The sequence below is a fragment of the Vipera ursinii genome (genome assembly GCF_947247035.1).
Source record: "Vipera ursinii genome assembly, chromosome: 1".
Taxonomy (NCBI): Eukaryota; Metazoa; Chordata; class Lepidosauria; order Squamata; family Viperidae; genus Vipera; species Vipera ursinii.
In genome coordinates, this window is record NC_139512.1 from 129,130,701 (window position 1) to 129,146,259 (window position 15,559).

At 40.6% G+C, this 15,559-nt stretch overlaps 1 protein-coding gene across 3 annotated transcripts in view; it reads left to right on the top strand.

Annotated features, from left to right (window-relative positions):
• PDIA5 (protein disulfide isomerase family A member 5) overlaps positions 1-15,559 on the top strand; it is a 255,436-nt gene that overhangs the window by 52,908 nt on the left and 186,969 nt on the right. For all 3 annotated transcript variants that reach the window (XM_083349866.1, XM_083349868.1, XM_083349867.1), the window contains exon 2: positions 13,964-14,090. In XM_083349866.1, the coding sequence (XP_083205992.1) occupies positions 13,964-14,090 (127 nt within the window). The remainder of the gene's footprint in view (positions 1-13,963; positions 14,091-15,559) is intronic.

The following is a 15,559-nucleotide window of genomic DNA, read 5'->3' on the forward strand; positions in this document are numbered from 1 at the left end:
ATAATGGTTATATATGGAAATATATACAAATATAAGTTGATCTCAAAATCCCAAGTATTTGGTAAACTTAAGCATGCATATGACATACCCTGCAGAGTTGATTTTTGACATTTTGAATTCATTGTTAGTTTTTAACAAAATAAAGGCAGCTCTTCCATAATTTGTTTTTGTGTAGCTCATTTTGCGGTTCCAGTATGATAGTTACACACTTCTCAAACTTTGTCATGCATAAGACTGTTACTGATCTATTACTATTAGATCATTACCATTTCACACTATAATTTATTCACTTGGCACTTCTGTGATATTGAGATGTTACTGTGTTCATTTTCCCACTTAAAATAAATTAGAGATTGAAACCTATCCTTACTTGCTTGGGAATAAGCTATATTTGAATACTGAATAAACATGCATAGGAGGCACAGCACGTTAAAGGAAGTGAAAAATACATAAAGATATCTGAGTCTCATAATAATGTATTTATGTCTTTTTTATTATAGAGTTTTTATATGAAATTACATAGTGAAAGTATCTAACTAGCTTGCCAATACAATATTGATCAAGAGAGATTGGCTGTAATGTAACTGAAAAGAAATACAGGTAGGCCTTCACACAACCTTTTGTTTATAAAAAATAAGGCACTTTTAATTGTTTTTCACACTTATGACCTTTGCAGCATTTCTATGGTCACATGATCAAAATGACTGCTTTCTATGTTTGTGATACTACATACAACAGTCCTCCTAGATTCACAGCTTTCTTTGGAAGACCACATAATAGCTGTGACTAGGGGAGCCTTTGCCAAAGTTCGCCTGGTGCGCCAATTGCGGCCCTATCTAGACTGGGATGCCCTGCGTACGGTCACTCATGCGCTCGTGACCTCTCATTTAGACTACTGCAATGCTCTCTACATGGGGCTGTCCTTGAGGACCACTCGGAGGCTCCAACTGGTACAGAATGCAGCCGTGAGAGTTGTGTTGGGAGTCTCCCGATACTCCCATGTTACACCTCTGTTCCGTGAGCTGCATTGGTTCCCAGTTGCCCTCCGGGTGAGATTCAAGGTGCTGGTGATGGCTTTCAAAGCCCTACATGGCATGGGTCTGGAGTACCTTAGGAATCACCTGCTGCCGGCGTCAACTTCCCTCCGCCCAGTGCGCTCCCACAGAGAGGGCCTCCTAAGGGTGCTGCCGTTAGGAGAATGCCGTCTGGTGGCTCCCAAGGGGGAGGGCGTTCTCTGTGGGCGCGCCTGACCTATGGAACCGTTTACCGGTTGAGCTCCGGATGGCTCCCGACCTTCGCTCCTTCCGACGCAACCTAAAACCCTATCTGTTTGAGCAATCCGGTCTGGTCTGACGGGTTTTGTTTTAATTATTGTTTTAATGTAACTTATCTTCTGCATTTGGGCATTAGGGTTTGATTTGTTTTCAATTTCTGTATTTGTGCATTTTGATATTTATGTCACTGTTCACTGCCCTGAGTCCTTGGGGCGAAGGGCGGTATACAAATCAAATAAATAAATAAATAAATAAATAAATAAATAAATAAATAAATAAATAAATAAATAAATAAATAAATAAATAAAAGTACAAAGCTAATAGCCCAGATTTAAGCTTTCTTTCCAAGTAGATTTTTGATACAAGTCAAAAATTCATTGTATCTGTGGAGGGTGGAAACTTGTCTTAAGCTGCATTTTCCCATATTAATTTTTGAAAGAAATGAGTTTAAAAATCTAGAGTGCAGCTTGAGATGTGCTTATTTTAAGTAAAAAATAAAGCCACCTGGATTTTGTTACATAATCTGGTAATTGAGACATAGTTCGAATATTTTTGTATTAAAGGCTACATAGTATAGCCTGACTGTCACTCTTAAAAAGTGTAGCCTGTTACAAAATCTAGGAGAGCTCATTTGGATGACTATTGTACTATACCTTAAATCATGTAGTTTCACTTATCTACATAAATTGAGCTCCAATCTTTATAGGCAGAATAGTATACTGATTTGTTCATCCTAGCTAAGAAGAAAATAAGGTTTAATTGCTCGCATGTCATGGTAATGTTCAAAGCACTCAAAACCTTTTGACCTATTTCTTGTCTTTGAAGAGATACTGAGGTAACCAAAGAATTGGTATTTGTCCAAGAAGTCATGAATTACAGAGGGCTTGTGATTTTCTAAGCTGGTCATAGGTATCCAGACTGAGGAAAAAATTACACCTGCAAAATTTAAAAGTGACCAGCTGCATAGTGTCATAAGATGCATTATCCCATGATGTAATTTGGTTAGGGTTTAGCATGTATGAATCATTACCATTTTTGGTTAAGTCAAACCATGTTACTAAGGTGAACTCAGACTCAACTTTATAAAATATATGCATGTGATAGAATCAGTAATGATTTGTTCCTATATCATGCAAATATGAAACAGATAGTTATTGTCTCCACCCTATGCATAATAGAGTGACTGAAATAAATATTACTGTAATATCTTATTAAGGTATAGTCTTCAGTATAGCTTACCGTATATACTTGAGTATAAGCCGACTCGAGTATAAGCCGAGACCCCAAATTTCACCCCCAAAAACTGGAAAAAGTTGTTGACTCGAGTATAAGCCGATCCGCCGTTCTGCAAGCCTCTGCCGCCAGCAGAGGCTCGATCCGCCATTTTGCAAGCCTGAATACACAGGAATACCCTGTGTGGCCTTGGCTCTCCGGGAAGCCCTGGCTGTCCGCTTCCTCGCTCCACGCTGCTATTCGGGGCCCGTGCGTTCCCCGGGCAAATCGCGGTGCCCAGCAGGCGAGGAAACACGCCTGCTCCAGTCGCCCCCCCTTCCCTCAGGAGACGCGAAGCAAGTGACCGCCCAGAGCTTACCGAGGACTTGCTTCGGTGCTTCCAGGATCGCGCGCACCTCTCCCAAGCCGCCGCCCGGAGACCTGCCGAAGTTTGGGGAGGTTTGGGGAGGTGCGCGCGCACCTCCCCAAACCCCCCCAAACGTCGGCAGGTCTCCGTTCCTCTGCGCCCTGCCTGCCTGCTTCTTTCCACAGCGGAAAGAAGCAGGCAGGCAGGGGGCGGAGGAACGGAGACCCGGCGACGTTTGGGGAGGTTTGGGCGCCTCTCCAAATATCCCCAAACGTCGCTGGGTCTCCGTTCCTCTGTGCCCTGCCTGCCTGCTTCTTTCCACAGCGGAAAGAAGCAGGCAGGCAGGGGGCGGAGGAACGGAGACCCGGCGAACGTTTGGGGAGGTTTGGGCGCCTCTCCAAATATCCCCAAACGTCGCCGGGTCTCCGTTCCTCCGCCCCCTGCCTGCCTGCTTCTTTCCGCTGTGGAAAGAAGCAGGCAGGCAGGGCACAGAGGAACGGAGACCCGGCGACGTTTGGGGATATTTGGAGAGGCGCCCAAACCTCCCCAAACGTTCGCCGGGTCTCCGTTCCTCCGCCCCCTGCCTGCCTGCTTCTTTCCGCTGTGCAAAGAAGCAGGCAGGCAGGGCACAGAGGAACGGAGACCCGGCGACGTTTGGGGATATTTGGAGAGGCGCCCAAACCTCCCCAAACGTCGCCGGGTCTCCGTTCCTCCGCCCCCTGCCTGCCTGCTTCTTTCCGCTGTGGAAAGAAGCAGGCAGGCAGGGCACAGAGGAACAGAGACCCGGCGACGTTTGGGGATATTTGGGGAGGCGCCCAAACCTCCCCAAACGTCGCCGGGTCTCCGTTCCTCCGCCCCCTGCCTGCCTGCTTCTTTCCGCTGTGGAAAGAAGCAGGCAGGCAGGGCGCAGAGGAACGGAGACCCGGCGACGTTTGGGGATATTTGGGGAGGCGCCCAAACCTCCCCAAACGTCGCCGGGTCTCCGTTCCTCCGAGCCCTGCCTGCCTGCTTCTTTCCGCTGTGGAAAGAAGCAGGCAGGCAGGGGGCGGAGGAACGGAGACCCGGCTTCGTTTGGGGAGGTTTGGGGAGGTGCGCGCGCACCTCCCCAAACCTCCCCAAACTTCGGCAGGTCTCCGGACGGCGGCTTGGGAGAGGTGAGCGCGATCCCGGAAGCTCCAAAGCCTCGGCCGCGCACAAGTCCTCGGTAAGTTTTTTTGTTGACTGGAGTATAAGCCGAAGTGGAATTTTTCAGCCCAAAAAGTGGGCTGAAAAATTCGGCTTATACTCAAGTATATACGGTATATTGGAGTTTATAGCTCCATGCTGATGTAAGTTGATACATTTCATACCGTTAATGCAAGATCTCTGGGATCAACATTCAGTAAATAATAGTTTTCATAAGGAAAATAAAGATGTCCTAGGAGAAACAAGTCAAACCTAATATATTGTGGAACTGAAATGTATGTCTCATGTTACTATTAGATAATGCTCACCTATCCTGCTAGACAATCAATGTATAAATTATATATCCCTCTAGCTTCTAGCAGGAACATTATTTGTCTTTAAAAGAGATAGATTTTTAATATTCATAAAGTTTCACAGACATCACTTTCCCCTTCTTGCCAACCTATCTCATTTTCTCAAGAAAAAAGGCTTATCGTGGGAATAAGAAATAATACTAGGTTTTGGTCAGAATAAGACATTTATCAATTCCTTGTTTCTCCATTGCATTCCTTAGTGCTTAGTAGGAATTTCAGTTTTGGCATTGTTTATTCAAGGTATAGATGTAAATCACATTGTCACTTTTTGTATTTTTATGGAAACTAATGTAACTGCTTAAAGAATTCCTACGGCTCTGGCTTCTGGTTTTGCGCAGTAGCATAGCAGCTGAGGGATCACATTGTTCTGCATCCTATGTCCGATTTTTTCCTGTTAGGGGACTCTAAATAGGCCTAAACTCACCCCGGAGAGGCAATAAAGAAGGAGGGGAGCCTCACTGACCGCAGAGAGATGGCAGTTGATCCGGTCATTTGGGGAAAGCCCTCCAGAAACCAGCATAAGAAAGGCTAGCTTCACTCTAGAGCAGGGGTGTCAAACTCAATTTCATTGAGGGCCACATCAGCACTGCGGTTGCCCTCAGGGGGCCGGGTGGGTATGGCCAGGGTGGGCGTGGCCTACTGGGTGGGCGTGGCTAGAGTGTGTATGGCCTACTGGGTGGGCATGGCCAGCTCTACATCGTTCGCATCAAGGGGGCCTATGGGGGCCTGGGCAGGAGTGGGACAGATCTGAGGGTCTCTGGCGGGAGGAGGGTCTCTGGGCCAGGGCCAAGGCAGTGGGGGCCGTTCCCTCACTGTTTCCAGGATGGCTTCGCGGGCCGCATGAAACCACTTCGCGGGCCGGATCCGGCCCCCGGGCCTTGTGTTTGACATGTCTGCTCTAGAGTCTAGCCCAAGCTACAAGCAGTGGAAGCCAAAAAGCACTAAATCAAGCTTGATTGTGAACAGTGTGTTTGGAACTGGGTAAGAATATTGATTCTCTCTCTTCTACTTCATAATTGATTTCCTGGGGGGGAAAAACCCAAGAAGCAAAAATCCTCTGAAAGTGAGAAGGAGGGGGAATTTTGCCCCACCTTCCCACAGAAAAAAGTGGCGAATTAAACTTTTATGGGGGACAGAAATATATTGAAATGAAATGAATATAAGACTTAAATATGAATAAGTTTGAAATTGGTGGAATTAGATTTTCTTTTCAAAAGATTATTGATGAAAACAGAAGAAAGTAATTTCTTGTTTTGAAAACAGTTCGTTGACATCTAGTGGTTGATGAAAATATACAACTGTAGTTGCTCTAATACAGGAATTGGCAGAAAGCCCAGAAAAAGATAACTTGTTTTTGTGACCTCCAGTCTCTTAACTAAACAGAGAACAGCTGCAACAAAGAAAAGAAAACATTTTGGGCTACCTACAAGGTGAGAACTATAAACCTTAGGGGAAAAAAAGACCTTCTTGGATTATAAATACTTATTAAACTGTGACTCTAAAGCTGTTTAAAGACAAAGGAAAACTTTGATTTTTGGTTATCATGGAACATCAGAGATCTGCAAAAAGAACATATCAAGAAAAAACAAATACTTTCCAGGAAATGCATGCTAAGTTGCAACTAATTCAAACAACAATAATTTCAAACCACAAGGAAATTAAAAACAATTTTGAAAATATAAATGAACACATCTTCAATTTAACCTTACAACAACAAAACTCTCAGAAAATAAAAATAGAGAGCGGTCAGATAAAGCAGACAACTGAACATAAACCAGAGAAAAGAGATTTAAAGACGGAACTCAACAATGGAAGGAATTTAACCTACATTTCAAGATTGCAAAATAAGTCTGAGGACAAGAAAAAAGATTTGACAAAATGGATTATAGAACTGTCAGGAGAAGTACAAGAACTTGAGAGACAAAAAATGATAAAGAGACATTAAGAAAAAAAGAAAGAAAAAGATTTTCAAAGAATACAAAGGGGCAAAACCCTCCCCAAAAACATCTTACTGGATTTGTCTCTTGTACTTACAACAACATCTACAAAACAATGGGAAGACTTTTTGGTCCAGTGAGGCATACAGATTAGGAAAGATATTTGGGGAAAAAATGGCTAAAGTTAGAATTAAGAAATTAGATGATGGGATTTATCAGATGGAATATCTAAAGATTAAACGCTTGTTTGAATATGGTTAAAAATATAAAAAAATCTGGATATAAATCTATTTTAGTTTAAGAGGGATGGGCCCCTCAAGTAACATAGTATATATTTTTTCCACGATGTGAGGAAATATAAAAATGTTGGGATGGCTTATATGAGGGAAATGTTTTACATATTTAAGTGTAATTGATCTTGAGAAAATCTCAATTGATAAAAATGTTTTCAAAAATTTTTTCAAAACATTTTTCAAAACATTAGATGATTGGATTTATTAGATGGAATATTTAAAGATTAAACATCTGTTTGAATATGGGTAAAAGGAATAGAAAAATTTTGGACGTAAATGTATCAGCTTAAGAGGGACCTGTTTCTTAAGTAGTATACTACAGTATTTCCTTCTTTTTTTTCCTTCTCTTTTTTGTTTTGTTGCTTTTTTTTAAAGATATGAGAAATGTAAAATTGTTGGGATGGCTTGTATGAGGAAAACTTAAATACTTAAGTGCAATTAACTCTGAGAAAATCTTAACTGGTAAGAATGTTTTGAACATTGCGGGGAAAGCAAATCTAAAAAATTTGAAAACAGGATTTATGACAAGGTAATTAAGATGATCAATTAGAAAAGAAGCTTTATATTGATGTGGTTGTTAAATACTAGAAAAATGTTTCTATTCAATTGTTATATATCAAAATACTAAGAAATGTACTAATTCAAGGTTGGTAAAAAAGAATATTATTGGAAGAAGAGAAAATCAAAGAAAGTTGTGTGGATTATGGAATTATAGAAATTAATTGTTATTGATTGTTTTTAAATATAAACCCAGACAACATGCTATTAACCAAATATTAAAGTAACTATGTTAAAAAATCAATAAAATATATTTAAAAAAAACAGAATTCCTAGGGCTCTATTGTGGCTACTTCTAGTTCCCCCACAATCTTCTTATCAGTAACAAATAATTATTAATGTATTATTTATTTTATTAATCTATTAATTAATTCATCTATTAATTAATCCTATAAAAAGTAATTTATTAATAATTTTCTATAGCAGGGGTCCTCAACACCCGGCTGTGGACAAGTATCAGTCTGTGCTGAGTTAGGAACTGGCCTGCGCAAGCAGCAGGGGAGTAAACGAAGCTTAATCTTTGTGCATGCGTGATCCAGGTTGGGTGTGAAACCATCCGCCTCCTTGTTCCATGGAAGACAATTTTTCTTCCAAAACTCGTCCCTAGTACCAGAAAGGTTGGGGACCGCTATTCTATAGCATCTTCTGGAACACCATACCATCTGAAATTAGGTTAGTCTTGATTTTGACAGTCTTTTGAAAAGCCATTAACAGCTAGCTTCTTAATGTTTGCCCAGGAACAAACAAGGGTCAGGAAGTCAGTTGAGCCTAAGTGGTTTCCCCAGTTGCCATAGTATGTTTTTTACTTTATCTTTAGTTTTCTCCTTATTTTAATGGTGGGTTGGTTTTTAGATTCTGTTAGCTACCCAAATTTGCAGTTGAAATAAATAAATATTGTGGTTTGCAGTTTGGGCACCTGGTCTTTCTCTAACCATCTCTTTGTAGGTCTTCCACTTGACTATGTTTTGGATATAATGACTGCTAGTATGCTATTGAAAAATTTAAAAATACCACAACCCCCTAAGCACCATAACTCAGAACATTATTATAATAAGCATTTGTCCAGTTTTGTCTTAAAAACCTCCAGTGATGGTGGTGATGATGATGATTAAAGAACAAATGATGAGGATAAAGCATCATCTTCCAAACACCCTTCAGAGAGTTGAGCTGGTTTCTAGAAGGCCATCACCAAAGGGGCCAGGAGCCTAACATCAAGAAAGAGGCTATTCCAAAAAAGAGGCACCGTTGATGAAAAGCCACACTTTTTAAGCTGAGTCCCCTTCACCTCTCAAAAGTGGGGCACCATGAATAGCAGTTCTTTGGTGTACCTCTTTTGGAGGATACATATGAGGTTCCACATGGGATTGAGGCGTTTTCTCAGAATTTTGCGGATTTCTAGTTTCATATTATTGTTTCCTATTGTTATAGTTAAATATATGTGCCATTATATTGGAGGCTATGCTTTGAGGTCTGATGTGGTATAACTATTGGTACCAAATAGGCCTGGATAAATGATAACTCTTATTTCAGCCCACTGTGTGATCACAATATATAGTTGCCCAGAATTGCTTTAAGAGATGGGCAGCATATAAATTTAATAAATTAAGGCAAAAACATAACATCAAAATACAAAAAAAATTGTGCAGGAAAACATTATCCATTGTATTCTAGCCATCAATTCATGGATTTATCTTCTGGTTTTCACATATATTGAGTAAAGTTAAATTACAAATATATTGGGACTAATAGTTTAATTTTACAAGTAATATATAATATATATATATATATGACAAGGTACTGAGCCATTTACTGACACCTACATAGAATTTAAAAACATCTTTTTATATTTCTTAGTATACATCGACCATTGGCTAAAATAAAGCATATCATTTCAGTGAGTAACAAATGCTTAGTATTGGAGTATTTTTTTATTATTCTGTGTAGTATAGAACAGGGCTTTTCAACTTTTTCACCCATTGTACCACTTTTAGCATATGGCAACATCCAAGTACCCCCAGTTGCCTAGCAAGGTATCAAAAACTTGATGACCAAAAAAAGGAAAAAAGTGATGAAGTACAGGTAGTCCTCGACTTACAACAGTTTGCTTAGTGACTGTTCGAAGTTACAATGGCACTAAAAAAGTGCCCCCCAAGCCACAGCTGAGCAAGACACCTGCCTGCCTGCCTGGCGGTGCTCTTCCTCCTATCCGAGGTTTTCATTGTTGTGAGCATTTCTGTTGAGGATTGGCAGCGGGGGTGGGGGGGTGTTTGGTTTTTATTCCCCCCCCCTCTGCTGAGTGGTTGCAGCAGGTTTTGGTCACTTCACATGACCCTGGGACACTGTGACCATCATAAATATGAATCAGTTGCCAAGCATCTGAATGTAAATCTCAAGATTTAATAGTCACACTGAGCAGAAAATAAAAAGAGTTGAACAGTACACTGAATATAATAATAGGGTGGACACTTTGGCTCCTATAACAGGATCTCTATAATTTTGGAGTAGCAGCCAATAATGTCTACTCTTGCCCCTGATTCAGGATGTTTGGTAACAATAGCAGACGAAAGAGAAATAAATGGAAGCATAAGGGATAGGAAGAGACAGGTATAGTCACCCAATACTTGCATTATAGATAGAGCAGTCCAACCTCTCTACTGTACTTTGATTGCATTTTGTAGCTATTGTAAAAAGAGATGTGACATTTAGTAGTTAACACAAACATATTTGTGTTATAAAAAGGGAAATAGAATCTCCCAGACTGCTAGTACAGGACTTTCCTCTGAAAAATTCCACCGGAATAGACTTTGTTTGTTTGGGTTTTTTAAAATCAGGATGACTGCTGGAGAAGAAACATTTGAATACTTCCTGCCTGCTTGCAGCTATCTGAAGCCTAATAAACAAATTCAGCACAAACATTTTGATCTCTTTCAGAATCTTGTCAGATAAATAAGTGGGGCTTGCTTGTTTTATGTCACTACAGTCTCACTAAAAACAAGTTGTGTCACTAGAAGGCAAAATCATGAAACTGCATCTCACTTACTTTGGCCATGTGACGTGGGGAAATTCACTGGAGAAAACAATTATGGTTGGAAGAATTAGTGGTAAAAGAAAACCAGACCATCAAAGACCATGGTGGCTGGATACCAACAACTCTGACACCATTTGAAAAGCATAGAAAAACTCAAAGAAGTAGTGCAGGATCGGAAGATGTGGAGAGACCTGGCCCATTGAATTGCCAAGAGTCAGGCATGACTGAATAGAAATCAATCAATCAGAATAGAGCTGGAAGGGACCTTGGAGGTCTTCTAGTCTAGTCCCCTGCTCAAGCAGGAGTCCCTGTGTCTATATCATTTCAGACAAATTATTATTATTATTATTAATTTTATTTGTATACCGCCCTTCTCCCGAAGGACTCAGGGCGGTGAACAGGGCAGTACATATTAAAAGACAAAATACAAAAATTAAAAGAGATTAAACAAATGCCCACAGCTCTTACAATAAGTTAAAACACATTAAAAATAATAAAACCCAACCCCATCCCATCAGGCCAGGCCAGCTTGTTCAAAGAGATAAGTCTTTAGATCGCGCCGGAAGGAGTGCAGGTCGGGCGCCATCCGGAGCTCAACCGGAAGACAGTTCCATAAATCCGGCACGCTCACAGAGAACGCCCTCCCCCTGGGGGCCACCAGTGGTTGTCCAGTCTCTTCTTAAAAATCTTGAGTGATGAAGCACCCACAAAGTCTGAAGGCAAGATGTTCCACTGGTTAATTGTCTTCATTGTTAGGAAGCTTCTCCTTAATTCCAGGTTGCTTCTCTCCTTGATTAGTTTCCATCCATTGTTTCTTGTCTTGCCTTCTGGTGTCTTGGAAAATAAATTGACCCCCTCCTCCTTGTGGCAGCCTCTCAAATACTAGAATACTGCTATCATGTCCCCCCAGTCCTTCTTTTCTCTAGAAAAAAAAATCCTACAACCGTTCTTCATATGTTATAGTCTCCAGGCCTTTAATCATCTTAGTTGCTCTTCTTTGCACTTTTTCCAAAGTCTCAACATCTTTTTTGTATTGTGGTGACCAAAACTGGATGCAGTGTTTCAGATGTGGCCTTACTAAGGCTTTATAAAACAGTATTAATAATTCACGTGATTTTGATTCTTTGCCTTTGTTTATACAACCAAGGATTGTATTAGCTTTTTTGGTTGCTGCTGCACACTGCTGACTCATATTTAAGTGATTGTCCATTAGGACTCCAAGGTCCTTATCACAGTTACTGTTTTTGAGCCAGGTTTCACCTAATCTGTACTTGTAGCTTTGGTTTTTCCTGCCCAGGTGTAAAACCTTGCTTTTCTCCGCAATAAATATAATTTTGTTAGATAGGGCCCATTGTTCAAGTCTGTCAAAATCTTTTTGGATTCTGAGCTTGTCTTCTGGAGTCTGGCTATTCCTGCCAGTTTGGTGTCATCTGCAAATTTGATGAGATCCCCTTCTATTCGCTCATCTATGTCATTTATGAACATATTGAAGAGTACTGGGCCTAAAACAGAACCTTGTGGTACCCCACTGCTTACTTCCCTCCATGAAGATGTAGTACCATTAAGTACTATTCTTTGAGTATGGTTTGTCAGCCAGTTACAAGTCCATCTGGTGGTGATGCTGTCAAGTAGGTTGTGGTCATCATTATCATCATCTCACTAAAAATTAGTCCGCACATGTGTGTTAGTCGTTTCCAACTCTAGGGGCCGGTGCTCATCTCTGTTTCAAAGCCGAAGAGCCAGCGCTTCTCCGAGGACGTCTCCATGGTCATGTGGCTGGTATGACTAGATGCCAAAGGCTTACGGAACACTGTTACATTCCCACCGTAGTGGTCCCTATTTTTCTACTTGCATTTTTACGTGCTTTCAAACTGCTAGGTTGGCAGAAGCTGGGACGAGTAACAGGCGCTCAACTCTTACACGGCACTCGGGATTCGACCCGCCAAACTGCCCACCATCTGATCGACAAGCTCAGCGTCCTAACCCACTGAACCACCACATCCCTAGTTCATGGCTAGGGTTGCTTTTAGGCTTCATTTTCCTAGAGGGGCTCTGTTAAGAATGATCTTGCCATGATATCCACATTCTGGCAGGTGAACAATACACTTGCTATGAGCAGCTCAGTTGTAATCCATGAAATTATTAACTAGAGACTTTTATGAAAGTCAGGAAAAAATGCTATGGAAGATATTTTGTTAATAATTCAAATATTTAATACTGGAAAAAAAGAACAGCATATATGAAATACAAAATCATTTCTTTAATACACAGTTCCAAATCAGTCTTCCACAGTAAGGGCATCTTCTCCATATGTGTGGACTTCATTTACAGAATGTCCAACGCAATATGGCTATTGCTAAAAATTCTGGGTGCTGAGATCTATAATCCAGTTTAGTATTTCTCATCCTTGGCAAATTTAACATAAGTGTAGTTCAGCTCCGAGACTTCCCCAGCCAGCATGTTATCAAGGTTGAGAAACACTAAGCTAGAGGATGCCCAGACTGAGGAAGGCTATTTTAGCATAGTCTGAGTATGTAAAAGAAAAATACGCAATGTTTTTAGCCAAAAAAGCATGTTCAATCTGGGAGAGGACCTTTAATTTAACATTTAATTTAATTATTCAGTAAGCATAAGAGAGAGAATGGCTGCCTCTATGGTGTTGGTGGCACACATATTCAATAAATATGTGTGGAGTGTGTATGTGTTTCCGTTAACAAAATCTTTTCCCTCCCCTCCTCATGTATGCCTTGCTAATGGTAAAGAATTTCGACTCTTTAGAGCATTGGGGCTGGGGTTCCCATAATGAGCTATAGATCTCTAAAAACTTACTATTATAGCAGAGAAAAAATATATTAGTAGCTGTTTTGGCAGCTGAGCTGAGAGAGCTCTGTGATCAACCATAAACTTGTTTCACTATACTGACAGAACAGCTGTTAACACATGTAAAAGCTGAACAGTCCAGTTAACACTCATGCTTTCATTAACATTAAGCAGTCGGAGAGAAAGAAAGAATATTATACCTTTGCACCTAAGAATAGGTAATGATGGATCTTCCAGATGTTGATAAGCCTATTCCCAGCAGCCCTATGGGTAATGGCAGGGAAATGAAGGATACCTTATAGAGGGCTATATGTTGCAAATTTATGGTGTACATTGAGAATAGCAGTGGGCATGACCTGTGAAAATGGCGAATAATGATTCCGATCAGCCCATTCCCTAGTGAATGAAACATTAGTAGTTCTTGGTTTATTTAAGAATCTCTGTCTCTTAAGCAGACAGATAGATACCTAGTATTTTTAGTATTAGGAACTGAAATTGCAGCAGTGAGACAGGAGAACAGAAATTCAAGAGTCTTTTGTAGGTCTAATGTGTTTTTGTAGTGTTTATCGCTTCTTATTTTCCATTCTTTTGCACTCGCAGTTCAGATTTACTGTATGCATGAGAGGACAAAAAACAACTTACTGCTTGGGTTCACATTAAGACATAATAACCTTTATTTGTTTGGGCATAACATATTGTGCGAACACTGCAACTGTGTTTGGCTGAACTGGATTTCTCATTTATTGTGCACTCAGCCAACAAAGGAACTGGATTTTTGCTACGCTGTACAATTTTCCTCAGGACTTCATTTACAAAGGAGTCCAAAGCAGATGCATGCATCCTTTTCTGAAGCTAAGGTTAAAAAGAATTTGTTCATAATAATAATACTTCCTTTTGAAATTTGCTTGTACTTTTCTTTTTATCTTGCCACTGCAGGCTATCTTTCCAGCATGTGTGCTACCATCAAAGTTGTCACCCCTGATAGAAAAAATTAGTGATCAGAAGGACTTCAAAAAGCTGTTGAGAACACGAAATAATGTGTTGGTGCTATATTCTAAATCTGGTGAGTGTTCTTCAGTTTAAAAACATTTTAAGGATAATTGGTATTTAAACAAACATGCTACGTGATTGGCTAGATGAGAAGATAGGAAAAGCAGGAAAGTGTTTCAAAATCAAGATTTTGCACAACATTTATATAGGACCTGTTTTAGAAACTAAAACTTGCAGAGTGAGTTTACATAAATATTCAATTCTTCTCTGGTTACTTGATCTGTCTCATAATGTTGTCAAATTACTTCTTATTTTATTATTGTTATATCTGTAACCCCACTCTTTAAATAGACATGCACAAGCTATGCAACCAATAACTAGAGAGACGGTTTTTAACGTATTTGGAGCTATTTTATATTGAGGCACTTTTCCTGTCATCCTGCTTGGTTTTAGTTGCTTTCATATATTTTTTTGCTTTATTTTAACCTGCATTTCCACTATTTAGGTTTATGGTATCAACCTTATGTGCATGCAATAGATATCTGCTTGCTTTTCTCCTTAGTTCTTATTCATGTATTTATAATCAAATTTCTAGGTCATCCAACTCCAGTGATTCTGCAGGGCTTAGCGTAAAGAACCAATAAAATCAAAATCAACCCCAAAAGATAGTGATATCTGCTCCCCCCAACAGAAATAGAAACTCACTCCCCCTTCCAAGCATTCTAACCTAAAGACTTGGGGACAAAAAGTCATATTTTAAAGGCTCTTTTAAAAGCTGATAAAGTGGGGGTCGTGCAAATTTCTGAAGGGATGCTGTTCAAGCAGCAGGTGGGGCAACTGACAAGGCCTGTTTCCCATGTCTTGATAGATGAAATTACTTAATCTTCAAATCCAAGAGAAACCTAATTCTCAATTCTAACAGGACAGTCAGAAACCATATTAGCCCCTGTGCCTACTTGGCAGCAGTAACCCTTGTTTTAATCCTATGTGGTTAAGTTGTTTATGGACGCCTTTTTTAGGGACGCGGTGGCTCAGTGGGTTAGGATGCTGAGCTTGTCGATCGGAAGGTCGGCAGTTTGGTGGGTCGAATCCCGAATGCCGCGTAACAGAGTGAGCACCTGTTACTCGTCCCAGCTTCTGCCAACCTAGCAGTTCGAAAGCACGTAAAAATGCAAGTAGAAAAATAGGGACCACTCCGGTGGGAAGGTAACAGCGTTCCGTGCGCCTTTGGCGTCTAGTCATGCCGGCCACATGACCACGGAGACGTCCTCGGACAAGCGCTGGCTCTTCGGCTTTGAAACGGAGATGAGCACCGGCCCCTAGAGTCAGAAATGACTAGCACGCATGTGCGGGGGAACCTTTACCTTTTTATTGTCATGTGCTTTGCATTATCTGATGCTTCATCAATTCCTATTAACCTCTTGTCTGCTAGCCACCCACCAGCTGTCTCATTCTGTTATTATGAACTTGCTTAAGCCATTGTTGCTTCTGCTGCTGTTTGTTTCCCTCTTCCACTTCTGTCTCCTTTCTGCAGTGCAGTTT